The following is an 18,952-nucleotide window of genomic DNA, read 5'->3' as shown; positions in this document are numbered from 1 at the left end:
ATTCTTTTGTTATCCATGTTTATTAGTGGCATCTGTAATACCTTAGTACAGAGTCGTGAGATGCTCTCTAGCCACATACTGCTACACTCTAGTCCTCTTTTAAAGGGTTTTAAATGCATGCACTTCTCTGAGATCCAACCTTTGGTCGTATCAAGGCGGCCGGTGCTCGCTCAGCGCAGAGCACAGCGCCTGTTTTATGCGCCTGCAGTGTGTAAAACGAACTCATTTAACCCGACATTTCTCCGTGTTAATGCTTGATGCTCTAATGCATCTCAGCTTGGAAAGAGTGAGCAGCGTTTGCCTGCTTCTGTTCCTGAGTTGTGCTGTCCAAAGTAATGCACCAACTCGGGGAAATATCAGATTAAAATAATTCACTTCACACACCGTAGGCGCATAAATACGAGCGCGTCGCTCTCTAGTGACCCAGCGCAGCCCATTGAGGCAGCTCTTGATTGTTACATTGTTGAAAGCGTTATAGCTGTTTTATCGCCTCTTTTGGCTTTTCTCCTTTTTGTGTCAACATTCTATCTCTTATGGGATCAGCGCAGATCCCCGCACCTGTGTGTTTTTTGCCTTTGAAGTGTCTTAATTTCATATATGTAACTTGGAATGTCTCCGAATTAATGCAAGAAATGCAGACCGCACCGCACGAGACAGAGTGGTTGCTCCGGTTTCCGACTTGTGCGGTTTGCATTTCATGCATTAACCGGGAGAAATTCGGACTTGTATGTTTAATATTTAGACGTGTCAACCCCAAGCTGCGGGCTGAGCTAGTGCAGCTGTTCGCGATACAGTCCTATATCGTCACGATTATGTTTCCTCTGTCATGTTTCTCCTTTCAGTGTCCATCTCTGAGAAGCAGCACTCCCTGCGGCTCACCGTCCCGGCCCTGAGGGGCTCCTGCGTGGTGATCCCCTGCACCTTCAACAACCGCGAGCCTCCCGCGAGCACCGGGGAGCTCCGCATCACATGGTTCCTACAGAAGGGGACCTTAGAGGTATATAGCAGTGCATCTACGGATAAGGTTTTACCAGAGTACCGCAGCCGCACGGACTTCGTGGGAGATTTAAAGAGCGGCGACTGCTCCCTGCGGATAAACGATGTCCGAAGAGAGGACGAGGCTGATTATTACCCCTGGATTGAGCCGCTCACCTCCATATTCGAGACGTATAAAGTCACGGTCTCAGGTAAGGCAGACTTGGTTCTAGCATCTCTATTTAAAGCAAATGTGTCCTTGTGCAATGTAACTGGTGCTCATGTAAAGCGCTAAAATCCCTTGGGGTCGAGTTTGCGCTATATAAAAACGCAAAAAAGCGCACCTGACAAACTGCAGACACATGAAATAAATGCAATAAAAAAACCACAACCCAAACTCCTGAATTTCTACATACACTCGTCATTATCATGAAACACAGGCTCCTACATTCTAAAAGGGAGTATTCTTTGGAGTTAGAGGTGTGTTCCTGATCCCTCTGTTGATGTGGTATGCGACCTTGAAGTGTTATGGTTGTTCTCCAGCTCTGCCTTCTGTTAACCATAGGCTGATTGCACGGCACCATAGCTAAAAATAATTAGCAACTTTTGTCAGAAAACCATACTTTTTTACACGGTTTTGGTATTTTTCTGGGACGTAGCCTATTTTTGCTATTTTTTGTGCTTTCAACCTTCTTCCAGTTAATGGTAGAAATGGGTATGAAAGCAATAATGGATCCTGGAAAGCTGTACATTTTTGGAAAGAAGACAAAATTCTGAATTCAGCAACAGGTCATTTGTGTAGATCTTCAAGGTTTCTTTATGGAAACTAACCGTTAAGTATGGGAAAACTTGAAAATTAGTTGGAAAGAAACATCATTTTGTTTCAACGTTTTCACCTGTAACTTCTTCTAATTATGACAACTCTTTGAAAGCAATATACCGTTACATCCGATGGACCTTACTGTTTGTGGGGATATATAGGACTTCTAGGTTCACCAAGAACCCGACGAACCCAGAGCCAAAAACTGAGCAGCGACTTGCGATTTTTCTTATTATGTACTGGGTATATAGCAATTATTCTGGGAAAATGTATGCATGGAAAAATCGGTATGAAAGACACATATGTATTTCTGAAATGGGAACAAAATATAGAGTTTAGAAACAGTAGATATTTGCTCAAATTTCCGAAATTGGGCATACTCATACTAGCATGCGAATTATCGGTCATTTTTCAGAATTACTTCTTTTTTACATATTGTCTTTTATTTGGAAGGCAGAAATGCATCGAAAGTCAATAGGTAATAACATTTGCTTTACAAATCTTAATTACCCTGGCCAACAACTAGTACTGCAAAAATTTTGCTAGGAAATGATGGAGGCGCGGAAACACTGAGGGGCAAGATGGCCGCTGGTGGATCGTAGCGCTCAATCGCTTCCCTCCTTCTCTCTGCCTGGACCTAGAATGTAGTTTTGAGTAGGATGCAGTGGACCTCTGGAGGCTCTGTACTTTTGGCAGTAGCGATACAAAGGGACCCTGGGACCGCAAGGTGGTCGGTATATCCGACAGTCTCACTATTTTCAATCGTCAAGATTGGCCTCATAAGGATTGCCGCATTTGTTTTCAGAATAAGAGCAACAATGCCCCCGCATCTCCCCAAGCAGGCGAAGGAACAAAGGGAACCGAAGAGCCACAGCGAGAGAATGCCAAGTAAAGACCTTCCAGCCCCGGGCGCGGTTCAGCGCTCTTCAGGCACAGCTTGGAGGGCTCCGGTAACAACTTCAAAGAAGAACGGGGAACAGCGCGGAAATGTCAGCGAGCCCGCAACCGTGTCCGAGGATAACAATCGAAACATCTCGCAGAAGCTACCAAAAGACAGTGACAAACCCAAGGACGCCTCAATGCGACAGCCTACCGTGGTTGAAGCCTTCACTGCCAAGGTACTGGAACAGTCAGATGCTGATGTGGGGAAAGGGAGAAGTGAAAGCGGTGCCGTCCACGAGGACGCCGGAAGCATGGTTGCCAAGCAACGCCTGGGCTCAGCAGCGCGAGCTCCTTCTGGTGAGCAGAGGAGCGGCAAAGCAGGCATTGGAAAGGACGGAGGAGCCCAGAAGGCGTTTCCTGAGAACAACAGATCCCTGGCCATATCCCTGGCAGGTAATAAGGACGAGTTGACTGCACAGACCATGGCAGGAGCCGCATGCGGCACACCACCCCAAGCTGTGAGTACGTGGGGAAACGACCCCCTCCTGGCAAGCCAGGCAAGACAGATTGATGTGAAAGCCCTGCAGCAGCAAGGGTTATTGGAGAGAGGGGGGGGGCACACCTGAGGGGGACTGTTTTTTTCTGAATGAGGACTCGGGAGTCTATGCTATCTAGTGAAGCAAGCTCAATAGAGGACTCAGACTCAGGGACCAGTAATTCTTATAGAAAGACTACGCAGAGGAAGCGAAGCTCTAAAATAAGAGACAACCCGCCTGGGAGCCCCTCGGATACAGCCAAGAAATTAGTCTGGGACTACTGTGCTACCTCACAAATGTACAAGGATGGCACTAATTCTCTTAGCCTGGAAGGGGAGCCGGTAGCCAACAACCCCCCAGCCTCAGCCCGCCTCACTGGAGCTATTGTTTAGCACATTAAAGCAGATGCAGGGGCAAGCGAGGATGGAGAGTCGCAGGGCTAGGCAGGCAACAAAAAAGATACAAATTTCATTGAGGAAAATCTTCATACAATTTGTTGAAGTGGCGGATAGAGTGGCACATGTCGAGGAAAGAACAGGAAGGCTGGAGGACGACGTTAGCAGCTGATAGACTTTTAAACAAACACAAGAAAAGATGGCGGAGGATGTTCAGTGGAAGCTGGAGGATTTTGAGAATCGGCAGCGGCGCAATAATATAAGACTACTGGGTGTGGCCGAGGGGGTGGAAGGGCAAGATGCTAGGTTATCTGTTGTTAACCTACTGAAGGGCGCTTTCCCGGAATCACCATCCTGGCAGTGGGAGAATGAAATTCAGAGAGCACATCGGTTTCCACTGACACTAAGGAAGGGGCATGGGGGGTCACAGGAGGGCAGGCCCAGGGCAATTTTGGTCTATGTGGGTAACTACCTGCTTAGACAAGAAATTATGGACAAGTCAAAGCCAGAGTCTAAGCGCTCATTTAAAGACATCACTTTTTTCGCCAGACCCGACTTTGCCACACTACTGTTGAGAGAAGATGGAGGTTAAGGCAGTTAATAGCTCCTCTCCAGGCCCTAGGGTCGGAGGCTTACCTCCTATATCCCACCAGGCTTAAGGTGATCACAAAGGGGCAGGTTAAAATGTTCTTTTCAGAAGTTAAGGTGCAACAGTACATGGAGGAATTAAAGGGACAGAAAGGTGGTTGAACTGCTTAAAGTTAAGGCATGGGTTAAGGGACTCTGGGCTATACAGGTGGCTTCCTAGGTCGGGTCCTAAGTTGGTCACACTGGTTTTTTCAGGGGGTTAGGGGGTATCAACCATAAGGCTTGATTGGCATTTGGGAGGGAGAAGGATGCGATGGCTGCAATCCAATAAGTGGTCACCCATAGGTCATGCTTGACCTATTTGCCTGTAAAGGGGGGGGGGGTCCCTGGGGGGAGGAGTGTTGAGAGGGGGGGGTTGGGATGGGGGTTGGGAGGGAGCATAAGGGGGGACACACAGCACAAGCAGCACAGCATTGCGTACGTTTCTAGTTCTTACAAGGTACGACTGGGAAAAGTAGGACAGCAATATGATGTATTTTAATGAGTATCCGGATTGCATCAATAAATATCTGTGGTCTCAATGATGGCACTAAAAGGCAACGGGCGGAAGCACTCCTCAGGTAAATGCACTTAGACCTTGCTTGCTTACTGGAGAAACACATAGAAGGGACGAAAGGCTATCTCCTGGAGCAGTTGCGATTTACGGTGCTGGTGAATACTAAACAAGGATCAACAACTCTGGGAGTGGCTGTTCTTGCTAAAAGAGGGGAAGCAATAGTCGAGAGAAAGGAGGATCAAGGGGGGAGATGGGTCCTCCTAGAATGTACAACTAAGGGGGAGACATTCACCTTAGTATCAATTTATGGCTCTACTGAAGATGACCCAGATGTTTTTGAGTTTCTGGATTCGGAATTAGCTCTATGGCCAAAACCTATCATTTGTTGTGGGGATCTCAATATCAATGGGCTGACTGGTTTGGGCACAGAGGTGGGGCAGATTTATACTGGCCGTAAGAAAAAGACATGTGCCGCAATAGTTAATTTGGCATATCATAACTCATTAACAGACCTTTCGTCGCGGTTTAATCCTTTAGGCACCGGTAGCACATTCTATTCAGCACCACACAGGATTTCCGTGAGATTAAATTACTTTTTAGTATCTAACTACCTTACTGCAAGAACCGGGATAGAAAAACAGCCACGGATAATCTCCGATCATAATCCTCTAATAATCACTCTTAAATTAGGGAGGGTCGTTAACAGGGGGAAGTAACTGGACTTTTGAGAGGGCATTATTAAAGGATGAGGAATATGTTAACCATATGAGGGAGTGGATTAGAATATACAGGGAGATTAATAGAGGAAGTATCTCCTCTGCTATTGTTTGGGATGCTTTTAAAGCAAGGGTACGAGGGGAGACTTTGAGTTACACACTATATAAGAAAAAACAGGAAAAGGAAAGAGTGGAAACGCTTATGAAAAGGTTGGCAGAGGAGGAGTTGAATGTAGCTATACAGCAGAAGGCACCCCTGGAGAAAATACTTCTTAAAATTGCAGTCGGTAAAGCTGAGGCAAGCGAGAGTATCGCGAGCAAAGCGGCAGCCAGTTTTTTGGTTAAGAAAGAAATGTGCTATGAACTAAGTGAGAGAGTAGGGCATATTCTGGCAATACGCACAAGGCAGAAAATGGCAGCAGGGGAAATAAAGGAGATTCTAGATGATAGGGGTGATGTACTTACAGACTCATGGGCAAAACGGGAGGTTTTTAGACTTTTTTATGCAGAACTCTATAATCAAAACCAGATAAGCATTGTAGCGTCCACTCAGGAATACTTAAAGGGCATTCCACACCCGGTCCTCTCTGAGGAGGAGAAGTTGGCTCTTGATCTCCCTTTAACTCTAGAGGAGATGGTAACTGCATTAAAAAATCTCCCCTCGGGTAAGGCAGCAGGTCCGGATCAGATGCCCACTGAATTTTATAAAGTTTTTCAAGGCGTGTTAAGTAGGGATATGCAGGCTATAATCGCACAAGCACAACAAGGTCTCTCCATACCAAGCTCCTGAGGGGGGGCGATATAGTAGTAATCCTGAAAAAGCACAAACCTCCATCAGAACCAGGATCTTATAGGCCCGTTACACTTATGAACGCTGATGCGAAGATCTTTTCCAAAATACTCGCTATGAGGTTAGGCAGGGTGATTGACAGCATGGTCAGCCCCACTGTTAGAACTGGCGATTTCTGGTTGGCTAAGGCTTGCGCCAAAGTCAGGCAGAAACTACCACTCTAGTCAGGGCAAGGAAGTTACACGCCAAAGATAACCCCTGCTCACCCCCATGGTAGCTTGGCACGAGCAGTCAGGCTTATCTCTGAGGCGATGTGTAAAGCGTTTGCGCGCGCACCCAGCAACAACACCCAAGGCCCACCACAAAGGAAACTCCACACAAGGTATTCTATAAAAATAACCTTTGTATTATACACAACACATTAGATAAAAACACACACTTTACAATGTGCCAACAGGCACGGGCAGAATTTACAAGGGATTATATACAAGACAGGGCCACCTGGACCACTGTCAGGAATTAGCACTTTTAGAACTTAGCACATAAAATATATAAGATCACTGTAGCACAAAAATAATAGGTATAGCACACAACCAGTACTTACTGGTATCAAGAAAGTATCACCTACGCAACCCTAACCACTTTAGGAGAATACTGCGCAGGGAACTAGAACCTCACTAGCACCACCTGTACTAGGAGAAAGCAAACAACCACCTACGTATCACAATACCTGTAGGGGTAATAGGACGTTACACATGATGCATCACATTCAGAGGTGTAGGGAAAGAAAACACATGATGCATAAAAACACATTCAGCGGTGTAAGAACAAGGCACATGATGCATCAACACACATTCAGAGGTGCAGGTTAGGGAAACACATGATGCATCAAAATACATTCAGCGGTGTAAAGCAAGGAGACTCACATAAGCCACCACTGTGGCAGTCCCTAGGCCCACTGGCCTTGTCCAGGCTAGGACGCTCTGTGTCCAATCAAGCTGCGCCAGCTGCGCAGGCTCAAGCGAAAATATCCCCAACCTAAACGTGGCAGCTGCCCACTAAGTGCTGGGCAGCTGTGGAACGAAATTCAGGCACCGGCGTGCCTCTGGAGCCCTCTCTGGGCTCTGACCATTCAAAATGCCCCCTAGAGCCTCGCGGGCTCTAAATAATATCGTGCTCCTTCGTTGGAGCGGCTCGCGCTCTAGAGCTGCAGGGTTCCCCACGTTGGAGCCACACAGGGCTCAAGCAACAATGCCCCACACGTTGGAGCGTCTAGCGCTCTGGAACACGTTGGGGCGACCCACTGGCTTCCGGGGCCGCCCTGGTATGCAGCCACGGGTGTCCCTTCGTTGGAGTCCCTCTCGGGGGACTCAGCACGATAAAAGGCCCTCTGAGCAGGCTTCAATCACTACTGCGCCCCTCCACTCACCGGCAGTACTTGTCTCGCGTCCTTCTCTGCTCCGGCGGACGGGAGGCCTTTGGGACTTCTTTTTGCACCGCGGAGGGGCAGGCACCGACAACGTGCCTCGCGCCCCCTCTGCACAAGCTCTGGCTGCACTCTTCTTTTGGGCCAAGCGCCCCGGGGCGCAGGGTAGGCTCCTGCCTGCTCCGGGGCCTCCAGAACAGCGCGAGTCTTGGGAAGCAGGCGGGGTAGGCTCCCGCCCTCCTACTTCCTGTTCTGGTTGTCCCGGTCAGCGCTGCCTGACTTCCGGCACGATCCGGGCTGCAGCGGTGATCGTCTCGGGGATAAGAGGGGTGGGCTCCCTCGGTAATCGCAATCTTCGGCGGGGTGGGCACCCGCAGGCAGAATCACAGCGCTCCCAGCGCTACAAAGCCCAACAAGCGCTCCCAGGCGCTACAACGATAGCAAGTCCAGGAAAACAGCGCGCACAGCGCTACAAAGTTCAAGGAGCGCTCCCAGGCGCTGTAAGACAACAAAAAGGTCCAGTAAGAAGTCCTTCAAGAACAGGGGGGCAAAGGCTGGGCCCAGAGCCAGCACACAGGGCCCTCCAGCAGGGAGGCAGTCCCAAGTGGCGGTCTCTCCTGGCGCCCAGCAGCAGCAGGCCCCCCCCTCAGATGATCCTGCAAGAGAACACCCAATGTAAGGGGACACAGCCCCTTTTTATACAGTACAAGTCTTTGTCTGAAGGTGCAGTGAAGGGGCGAACCAGTTACATCTGGTTCCTGAACACTTTGTTTTGCTCAGCCCCTCTCCCTATTCACTGGCAGGGCTAGGGTCATTAGACGCACCACAGGGGCCGGCGCCAGCATTGTGTGGGGAAAGCCCTGTCCTATTCAGGACCCAGGTATACTCCTCCCCAGCCATCAGCATGCTAACTCCCCATTCACCACTGGGTGACTCCTCCTGACTCTGGGGAATCCCTAGCCCGTCACATGACCTCCACTAGCCAATCGCCAGACAAGCCACACATTTCATACTGCACACTGAAGTGCCCACTTCTAGAAGTGGCACTTCCACACTAGGTACATGCACGCCGCACACATCATCGCGCAGCATTCACTCACACGAGTCCGCACATACCAAACTCGGGCCTGCACACCCCACGCATCAGGAACTACCAGGACACATACATTCCCTCATGCATTCCTATGGGAGGGCAGGCCAACCTCACAACACGCACGCACTTTACCCTGGGACACAGCGGTAAAGTGCGCAGAAACTCAAAAAAATCACTAAACCAAGTTACCAATAGAAAGCAAAAAGTCTCGGGGGTGAACCTGCCAGAAGGGCCAAGTCCAACACCCACGCAGCATGGTTTCATACCGGGAAAGGGCACCACACAACATATTAGGCAAATGCTCACCCTTTTTGACGCAGCGGAGGTCTCGGGGGACCCTACTGCTGTTTTGTTACTCGACGTAGAGAAGGCATTTGATAGGGTCTCCTGGGACTACCTCTGGATGCCATGAGGTGGATCGGTATAGGGGAAGGCTATATAAAAGCTATACAGGCTCTTTATAGGTAATCCTGAGAATCAACCAAGGATACACCGCCCGCTGCAGATCAAGCGAGGGACGAGACAAGGGTGCCCATCCTCACCCCTTCTATTTGCTTTGTATATGGACCCATTGCTACGCAGACTGGAATATAACAACAGGAGCCTCCCTTTAGCTATACACGGGCCGGAGTTGAAAACCTTCGCCTACGCAGATGACGTCGCAATCGCTACATCAGCACCAGTCACTGCTATCAAAGAGGTAGAAGCAGAAGATTTGGGCAGGTTTCAGGGTATGGGCTCAATAGGGCTAAAACCCAGATAATTAAAAACAATATCACGGTCTGCGAGGATAATAGGGTGGTTAGGTAGGGATTCGCATCTCACCAGATTTGAGCAGTATAGTAGAGCAGAATATTGAGCCATTGATTAATAATGTGAAACGGGATCTTAGCAGAGTACATAATCTCCACTTGTCGTTAGTGGGCCGCACAAATGTGAGGAAGATGACCATCTTACCTAAATTCCTATACCTGTTCAGGGCGATTAAACTTTTCTTTGAAGCCAAATGGTTTCGGGCACTAGAACATACTCTAAACAGATTCATATGGGCTCATGGCAAAACAAGGAGGGCATATCGATACATTACCCTTCCCAGGGAAAGAGGGGGATGGGGGCCCCCGACTTTAGAATGTATTGCTGGGCGGCGGCTCCTCAGTACATGCAGGGGCTACTGGGTGGAGCAGAAAGGAATCCCGAGGATAGATCCAGCTTCACTAATGTATATGAGACGGTGCTGGGGGCAGAAGCGGGGAATTGTTTTCTTAACTGTACAGATTCTAGTTATTATAAAAGAACAAGGTTGAAGACATTGCAGGCGGCGTATAAGATATGGGCAGCATTTACAACAAAATTCGGCCTTGGAAGATTAAATAGATATACTCGTATCCCTCCCGGGGAGATATTTATGGATCCAGTGATGGTGGAGTGGGGGGAACATGGAATCCTGAAACTAGGCGACCTGGTGGGCCACTCCAGTTCTCAGAACTACAGGCCGTCTATGGTATTGATAGGTTTTTTTTTAAATACGTGCAGGTACGATGTTTTATCTCGAATAAACACGGAGGACCATTAGGGTTCAGCAATAATAACATTTTGGATATTATTGAAAGCGGGGGAAACTGCACTGTCCGTAGATTTTATGCAGAACTTGCCGCAGCTAAGCCAGATGATCTAGGGAAATTTGGCATAAAATGGGCAGAGAAATTAGGTACTGATCAAGACTGCTTTCAGGATTCACTCGACCTGAGACAGACAATACTTTGCTCAGCAGCACTGCAGGCCCAACATTATAAGACAATATATTCCATGTATCACACACCTGCAAGGATAGCTCAGTGGGGGGGTACCTTAGGCATTACTTGCCCTCGCTGTGATTCCACGGAGGCAGACATAATTCATATATTCGCAACTTGTCCACAGTTGTATACTCTTCATAGAGCAGTAGAATTGTTTCTTCATAGGTCATTGGGGATAAAAGTTAGCCTCTCATCAGTTTTGATCATATTTGGGGTCAATGCAGGCTCTGAGGGGCCCTATGAGGAATTTTTATGTATGGCTATGTCTGTCCTGCGAATGTGCATTGCTAAGGCATGGCTAGGCAAAGTGCCTCCTACGCTACATCAGTGGTTAGCTAGGCTACTTGCTGTTTATCATTTGGAGAATGGAATCTATGCAAGGAAAGGGAAAAAGGGCAAACTACGTGGGAGGAGAATTTGGAGACCCATTGAGCAGTGGAAAGAGGGCCTTAAAAATGAACCCTAGGCAGGTTTCTCTTATATATAATTCCCTTTTTTTTCTTTTTTTTTTTTCCCCCTCTTCATTTTTTTCTATTTGGTACCCTTCCTATCTGGGTACTTTGGAATATCTAATTGTGTGGAAGTAAAATACATAATATATGTATGTATGGTAATTTGTTTTTTGCTATGCTGTAATATAAGATCTTAATAAAAAAATAAATAAAAAAAAAAACATAAATCTTAATTACCCTAAGTCTTCCGATACAAATGGTACCTCACTTGTGTGGGTAGGCATAGAGCCCATGACAGGAAACGGCTCAAAACGCAATGTGAACACACCACAATTTCACAATGAAAAATTACCCTATTTTTGCAAAGTGCCTACATGTAGTTTTTGAACCCTAGCTCTACCGAAACCTAGGGAAAACTAGCTAGCCTATACATTTTTGAAAACTAGACACCAAGGGAATCCAGGATGGGGTGACTTGACTGCCTCTTACCAGGTTATGTTACCCAGAATCCCTTGCAAACCTAAAAAATTGTAAAAAAAAAAAAACACATTTTCCTCACATTTCTGTGGTGGAAAGATCTGGAATCTGCGTGAATCCAAAAATTTACACCCACCCCGCATTCCCCAGAGTCTTCCAAGAAAAACTGTACCTCACTTGTGTGGTTAGGCCCAGTGCACGCGACAGGAAATGGCACAAAAAGCAACGTGGACACACCACAATTTCACAGTGAAAAATGACCCTTTTTTGGCTAAGTGCCTGGCTGTAGCTTTTGAACCCTAGCACTGCCGGCACTTAGGGAAACCTAGTAAACCTATACATCTTTGAAAACTAGACACCCAGGACAATACAGGGTGGGGTGACTTGACTGCCTCTCACCAGGTTCTGTTACCCAGAATCCCTTGCAAACCTAAAAAAATGTCAAAAAAGCACATTTTCCTCACATTTCTGTGGTGAAAAGTTCTGGAATCTGCTTGGATCCACAAATTTCCAGTCACCCCGCATTCCCCAAAGTCTTCTGAGAAAAATAGTACCTCCCTTGCGTGGGTGGGTCAAGGACCCGTGACAGGCAAGGGCCCAAATCCTATTGAGGCGACATCAAAATTTCCTGGATTTGCAAGGGGGGTCCCATGAGTTTTTGGCCCTGGGCTCGGTGACCATCTAGGGAAACCTACCAAACCCACACATTCCTGAAAACAAGACACCCGGGGGAGTCCAGCGAGGTATGGCTTGCGTGGATCCTCTATAGCTTTCCTACCCAGAATCCCCTTCAAACCTCAAATTTCTCTGAAACAAATGAAGTTTTTTAAATCAAATTTCTGTGTGGGAAAGTTCTGGAAAATAAGTGGATCCACAAATTTCCTACCACCCAGTATTCCCCCAGGTCTCCCGATAAATATGGTACCTCACTCGCGTGGGAGGGCCAAGTACCCGTGCCAGGCAAGGGCCCAAAACGTATTGAGGATACATTAAATTTACCTATCACAAAAAAACCTGGGTTTGCAAGCGGGGTCACCTGGGTTTTTGGCCCCGGGCTCGGTGGTCATCTAGGGAAACTTCCAAACCCACACATTTCTGAAAAGTAGACACCCGGGGGGGGTTCAGTGAGGTATGGCTAGCGTGGGTCCCCCAACATTTTCCTACCCAGAATCCCCTGCAAACCTAAAATGTAGCTGAAAATATCATTTTTTTTCTCAGATTTCTGTGTGGGAAAGTTCTGGAATCTCCGTGGATCCACAAATTTCCTTCCACCCTGCGCCCCCCCCCTGTCTCCCGATAAAAATGGTACCTCACTTGTGTGGGTAGGCAAGGTGGCTGAAACAGGATATGGCCCTAATCGTATTGTGGAGACTTCACAATTACCTTTAACAAAACTACCTGGTTTGGGCGGGGGGGGGGGGGGGCACCTGGTTTTTTGGCCCAGGTTTGCCACCATCTAAGGAAACCTACCAAATCCACACGGTTCTGCAAACTAGACACCCTGGGGAGTCCAATGAGGTATGGCTTGCATGGATCCCCCAACGTTTCCCTACCCAGAACCCCCTGCAAACCTCAAATTTAGCTGAAAAAACATATTTTCCACATATTTGTGCTTGGAATCACCGTCCTGGCACAAATGTCCTACCACCCAGCGTTCCGCTTGTTCTCCCGAGTACAATGATAATGATACCTCACTTGTGTGGGTGCCCAAAGCAGAATTGGTTAACAACTTTTTTTTTTTTAATGTAGCGCTTAGAATTCTTGGTGCTATACTCTAAATCCCTATGTTTTGGGCTCTTCCTAGTCACAGGTCTTTGGCCAACCCTCATAAGTGAGGTATCATTTTACTTGGGAGAACATGGGGAAGGCTGGGTGGTAGGACATTTTTGCCGGCACGGTGATCCCATGCAAAAATGTATGGAAAAAGTGATTTTATTTAGCTAAATTTGAAGTTTGCAGGGGATTCTGGGTAGGAAAATGTTGGGGGACCCATGCAAGCCATACCTCGTTGGACTTACCCGGGTTTCTAGTTTTCATAAATGTGTTGGTTTGGTAGGTTTCCCTAGATGGCCGACGAGGCCAGGGCCAAAAACTCATGGGACCCCCCTTGCAAAACCAGGTTGTTTTGTGATAGGTAATTTTGATGTTGCCTCAATAGGTTTTGGGCCCTTGTCTGTTGCGGGTACTTGACCCACCCACACGAGTGAGGTATAATTTTTATAGGTAGACCTGGGGAACTCTGGGTGGGAGGAAATTCGTAGATCCACGTAGATTCCAGAACTTTCCCACACAGAAATTTGAGAAAAGGTGATTTTCTTTTCAGCTAAATTTGAGGTTTGCAGGGGATTCTGGGTAGGAAAACATTAGGGGACCCACGCAAACCATAACACACTGGACTCCCCCGGGTGTCTAGTTTTCAAAACTGTGTGGGTTTGGTAGGTTTCTCTAGATGGCCGCCGAGCCCGGGGTAAAACTCATGGGACCACCCTTGCAAAACCAGGTTGTTTTGTGATAGGAAATTTTGATGTCGCCTCAATAGCTTTTGGGCCCTTGCCTGTCGCGGGTACTTCACCCACCCACATGATTAAGGCATCATTTTTATTGGGAGACATGGGGAAACGCTGGGTGGCAGGAAACTTGTTGATCCACGTAGATTCTAGAACTTTCCCACACAGAAATTTGAGAAGAAAGTGATTTTTTTCAGTTAAATGTGAGGTTTGCAGGGGATTCTGGGTAGGAAAACGTTGGGACACATGCAAGCCATACCTCGCTGGACTCCCCCAGATGTCTAGTTTTCAGAAATGTGTGGGTTTAGTAGTTTTCCCTAGATGGCCGCCAAGCCCGGGGCCAAAAACTCATGGGACCCCCCTTGCAAAACCAGGTTGTTTTGTGATGGGTAATTTTGATGTCGCCTCAATAGGTTTTGGGCCCTTGCCTGTCGCGGACACTAGGCCTCCCCACACAAGAGAGGTACCATTTTTCTCGAAAGGCTTTGGGGAACGTGGGGTGGGTGGATGCACGCAGATTCCAGAACTTTCCACCACATAAATGTGAGGAAAATGTGTTTTTTTGACAAATTGTTAGGTTTGCAAGGGATTCTGGGTAACAGAAGCTGGTGAGAGCCAGTCAAGTCACCCCATCCTAGATTCCCCTGAATGTCTAGTTTTCAAAAATGTATAGGTTTGCTAGGTTTTCTGTGAGAAGTTGGCCTGGTATATGCTGTTCATTAGTTAAAGTGGACACCTTGCACCAGTACAATTCGACTCTTATGGTAGATAGGTTTAACCCGTTCTGTGCCTATGACGAGCTGGACTCGTCATGGAGCACAGTCGCGCTGTGCCCATGATGAGTCCAGCTCGTCATGGCACCCACCCACGTGGAAGCGCTGGCGCTCCCCCCGTGAGTGGTCGATCTTTTTTTGTTTAACTGGGAAGGCAGGGGAAGACCTTCCCCTGCCTCCCCCCGCCCCGCGTCATCAATGACGTCAGCCCGCGAGCCGCGCTGACGCCATGGAGGTTTCCCCTTTGTTCTCCGAGGCGCAGGAAGCCATTTGCTTCCTGCGCGTCGGAGAGTAAAGGTGAGTTTTGGGGCTGGGGAGGGGGGATTTTTGAGATCGGTGGGTGCTGCTAGCGTGGGAAAGGGAGGTGGGGGGTGGGGGGCGAAATAAAGTAAGACAGAGGGGTTGCAAAGTGGCCAGATTGATTTTATTTGCATCCAAATACACCAGCATCACAGAGTTTGCCAGTGAAGTGCTACTTTCGTTTTCTCGTCTTCCTTTGAACAGCATTGTTGTTCCCAGGGGGGGCGAAATAAAGTAAGACAGAGGGGTTGCAAAGTGGCCAGATTGATTTTATTTGCATCCAAATACACCAGCATCACAGAGTTTGCCAGTGAAGTGCTACTTTCATTTTCTCGTCTTCCTTTGAACAGCATTGTTGTTCCCAGGGGGGGCGAAATAAAGTAAGACAGAGGGGTTGCATAGTGGCCAGATTGTTTTTTTTTATTTTACATCCAAATACACCAGCATCACAGAGTTTGCCAGTGAAGTACTACTTTCGTTTTCTCATCTTCCTTTGAACAGCATTGTTGTTCCCAGGGGGGGGCGAAATAAAGTAAGACATAGGGGTTGCAAAGTGGCCAGATTGATTTTATTTACATCCAAATACACCAGCATCACAGAGTTTGCCAGTGAAGTGCTACTTTCGTTTTCTCGTCTTCCTTTGAACAGCATTGTTGTTCCCAGGGGGGGCGAAATAGAGTAAGACAGAGGGGTTGCAAAGTGGCCAGATTGATTTTATTTGCATCCAAATACACCAGCATCACAGAGTTTGCCAGTGAAGTGCTACTTTCATTTTCTCGTCTTCCTTTGAACAGCATTGTTGTTCCCAGGGGGGGCGAAATAAAGTAAGACAGAGGGGTTGCATAGTGGCCAGATTGTTTTTTTTTATTTTACATCCAAATACACCAGCATCACAGAGTTTGCCAGTGAAGTACTACTTTCGTTTTCTCATCTTCCTTTGAACAGCATTGTTGTTCCCAGGGGGGGGCGAAATAAAGTAAGACATAGGGGTTGCAAAGTGGCCAGATTGATTTTATTTACATCCAAATACACCAGCATCACAGAGTTTGCCAGTGAAGCGCTACTTTTGTTTTCTCGTCTTCCTTTGAACAGCATTGTTGTTTCCAGGGTGGGAGAGTGTACCATTCCTGGAGGTACTGCAATACCTGGTTGATGGGTGAATTGGAAAACACAATGTGCACCATGGCTCTGTGTTTATGGATGTGGTCTACCATACTGCTTATGTTTTGTAAGCAATGGACAGTGAAATGGTTCCCTTCAGGGCCCTCTAGTCATGTCCATAACTTTTCAGGTGAAACCACTCGCTGATTTGTGAATAGTTAGTGAGAGATCGTTTAGGTAACCATGTTGTTTCTGCTTACATTTCACATGCTTTGCATTCCCTAGGAGTGGTTGCTTTTTTTTTTTTGTAGGCAGCGTATTACTCTTATCAAGTGCATAATTTGAATTGAGCCACATCCAAGTGTTTATAGCGGGCACAATTAGGTTATAGCTGAAGGCAGTGCGAGTTTCTCTCAGTGGGCAAGTATGGCGTTCAGTGGGGATGTGGCACTATGGCCGGAGCTGTTGAATTTGGAACTGGGGAACCGGGTTCAGCATTCATGACTTGTCCACCACACCACTGTACTGAGGGAGCACATTCCCATGCTAGACCGTAGAAGGCCCCACTAGACCTTAGAAGGCTTGATGTCTTAGCACAAGCAGGTGTACTGTAGTGGTGTCAATTGTGGGTTATCCTTGAAGGCCTGTCCACCACAATCCATACTGAAGTTCATCTCCAGTGTTGCGGGCAGGCCTACGAAGCAGCACACCCTAGAGCAACAGTGATCCAGTCGCTGTGACTGTCACTGAGGTCACATGAACCTTGAGCAGGTTAGGGCGATGCGAACGGTGTGACCTTACTGGGTACCTATTTCGGGTGGGTGTTTGCATTGTGATGAGGGGATTACCAGGTAATTATTCACGCAGCTCTCTGATGGATGTCACATGAGGTAAAATACTGCAATAAATGGCAGACACTCTGAAAACAAGAGCAAACATTATTTTACTCGAGGCAATGGTGGTAATTGTGCATGTATCAAAAGCAAACAAAATACAAGAGGTAGCAAACAATACATTACAAGAGGAAAAGTGACATGTGTGCAAGTTACAAAAGAGTACAAAGTACAAGTAGAGGTATAAAAGTGCAATAAATGGCAGACACGCAAAACACAGGAACACACTGGGAAGGCACTTCTACGGGCATGGAGAACAGAACTTCCTATAATGTAAAGACAATAGAGAGGGTGTGAATTAAGTTTGGAAGTGTCTTTGCAGGAGGAGAACTTTGAGGTCAGTTTTGAAGGACTGGGAAGAGGGAGGGGGTGGTCCGGAGCTAAGGCTCAGTTCCAGATTCTCGCGGCATTGCTTGTAAAGGATTGGGCCATCTTTCTTTCCTTCTTGAAAGTGGGAGGTTCCAGTAATACATTTTGCGCAGTACGTGATGGTCTAGAGCATTATATGCATATGTGACAATAACGTTTTTTTCTCCTTTTTATTCTAGTCTAAAGCTTTTCGACAGTGGTTGTACTGCAGTTTTGTGTAGTTGCATTGTTTTGGTAAGAATTTTTTTTTTTTGTTGTATTTACTCCAAATGAGTAATATTATAATGTCTGAATGAATTTTTTTGTAAGTGATGTCATACTGGCGGCATACTTGATAACTTCTATACTGCTGTGCAATTATTTAAGGATTTGTATAAAGTGGACACTTTTGCATGTGGCACAATCCGCTCTAACCGTAAAGGTTATCTGAAAGAGATTGTTTGCAAAAAACTTCAGAGGGGGCAGTGCAGTTCCTTGCGTAGTGATGAACTACTAGCTGTAAAATTTGTGGACAGGAGGGATGTGTACATGCTGACTACCATCCATGATGAGAGTACTTCACCTGTGGCTGTTTGGGGTCAGGTTGCTGAAGTGCGCAAACCTGTGTGCATTCTAGACTACAATAAGCACATGGGTGGTGTTGACAGAGTAGATCAGAGGTTGGAACCTTACTCTACTATTCGGAAGGCTTATGTTTGGTATAAGAAGTTGGCCATCCATTTCTTCGAATTAGCAATTTTCAATGCTTTTATTGTGTTCAAGGAGTGTTCTCCTGCGTCAAAGTTGACATTTCTTCAGTTTCAGCACTCTGTGATAGCTAGCCTTGTTGTTGTGGAACAGGCAAGTGTTCCTAGATTTGGAGTGGTGGAGGATGTGGTTCGATTGAAAGATCGCCACTTTCCTGATTTCATCCCTCCCACACCGGCAAAAGATTTTCCACTAGGAGCTGCAGAGTCTGTTGCCGAAGAGGTACGCGGAAGGAGATTCGTATGTACTGCCCCGACTGTCCATCTAAACCTGGGCTGTGTGTCCCTGCTTGTTTTAGAGCGTACCACATGCAAAAGAATTTTTGGGAGCATTCATGAGTGGTAAAGTGAACTGCCTGGTCTGTATTCTTTGAAAAATTTGATTCTGTTTCAAGGTTGGCGTTAGTGCAATTTGTTTAGTTTCTGATTTTGTGTTTGTAGATTTGTATCTATTTGCGATTTGTTTGTGTTTTTATTTTTGTCTAAAAAAAATTCTAAATGTGTTGGCGGTGTGTGTGGACTGGCACTTGGTTGGCGGTGTGCGTGGACTGGTACTTGGCTGCCGGTGTGCCTGGACTGGCGATTGGCTAGCGGTGTGCGTGGACTGGTGTTTAGCTAGCGGTGTGCGTGGACTGGCGCTCGGCTAGCGGTGTGCGTGGACTGGCGCTCGGCTGGCTGTGTGTGAGTAGTGACTTTCTGCTGGTCACTACACACACTGCTAGCTGAGTGCCACTCCACGCAATCCATCAGCTTGTGTAGTT

General features: G+C 47.2%; 1 protein-coding gene across 11 annotated transcripts in view; it reads left to right on the top strand.

The window, feature by feature from the left end:
- Nucleotides 1-18,952, top strand: part of LOC146809242 (B-cell receptor CD22-like) — a 481,112-nt gene that overhangs the window by 256,460 nt on the left and 205,700 nt on the right. For all 11 annotated transcript variants that reach the window (XM_085616059.1, XM_085616063.1, XM_085616056.1 and 8 more), the window contains one exon: nucleotides 843-1,187. In XM_085616059.1, the coding sequence (XP_085472185.1) occupies nucleotides 843-1,187 (345 nt within the window). The remainder of the gene's footprint in view (nucleotides 1-842; nucleotides 1,188-18,952) is intronic.

The sequence above is a fragment of the Triturus cristatus genome, chromosome 7 (assembly GCF_964204655.1).
Source record: "Triturus cristatus chromosome 7, aTriCri1.1, whole genome shotgun sequence".
NCBI classification, from domain to species: domain Eukaryota; kingdom Metazoa; phylum Chordata; class Amphibia; order Caudata; family Salamandridae; genus Triturus; species Triturus cristatus.
Note: the sequence above shows the minus strand (reverse complement) of the source record. Positions and strands in the feature narration are given on the sequence as shown.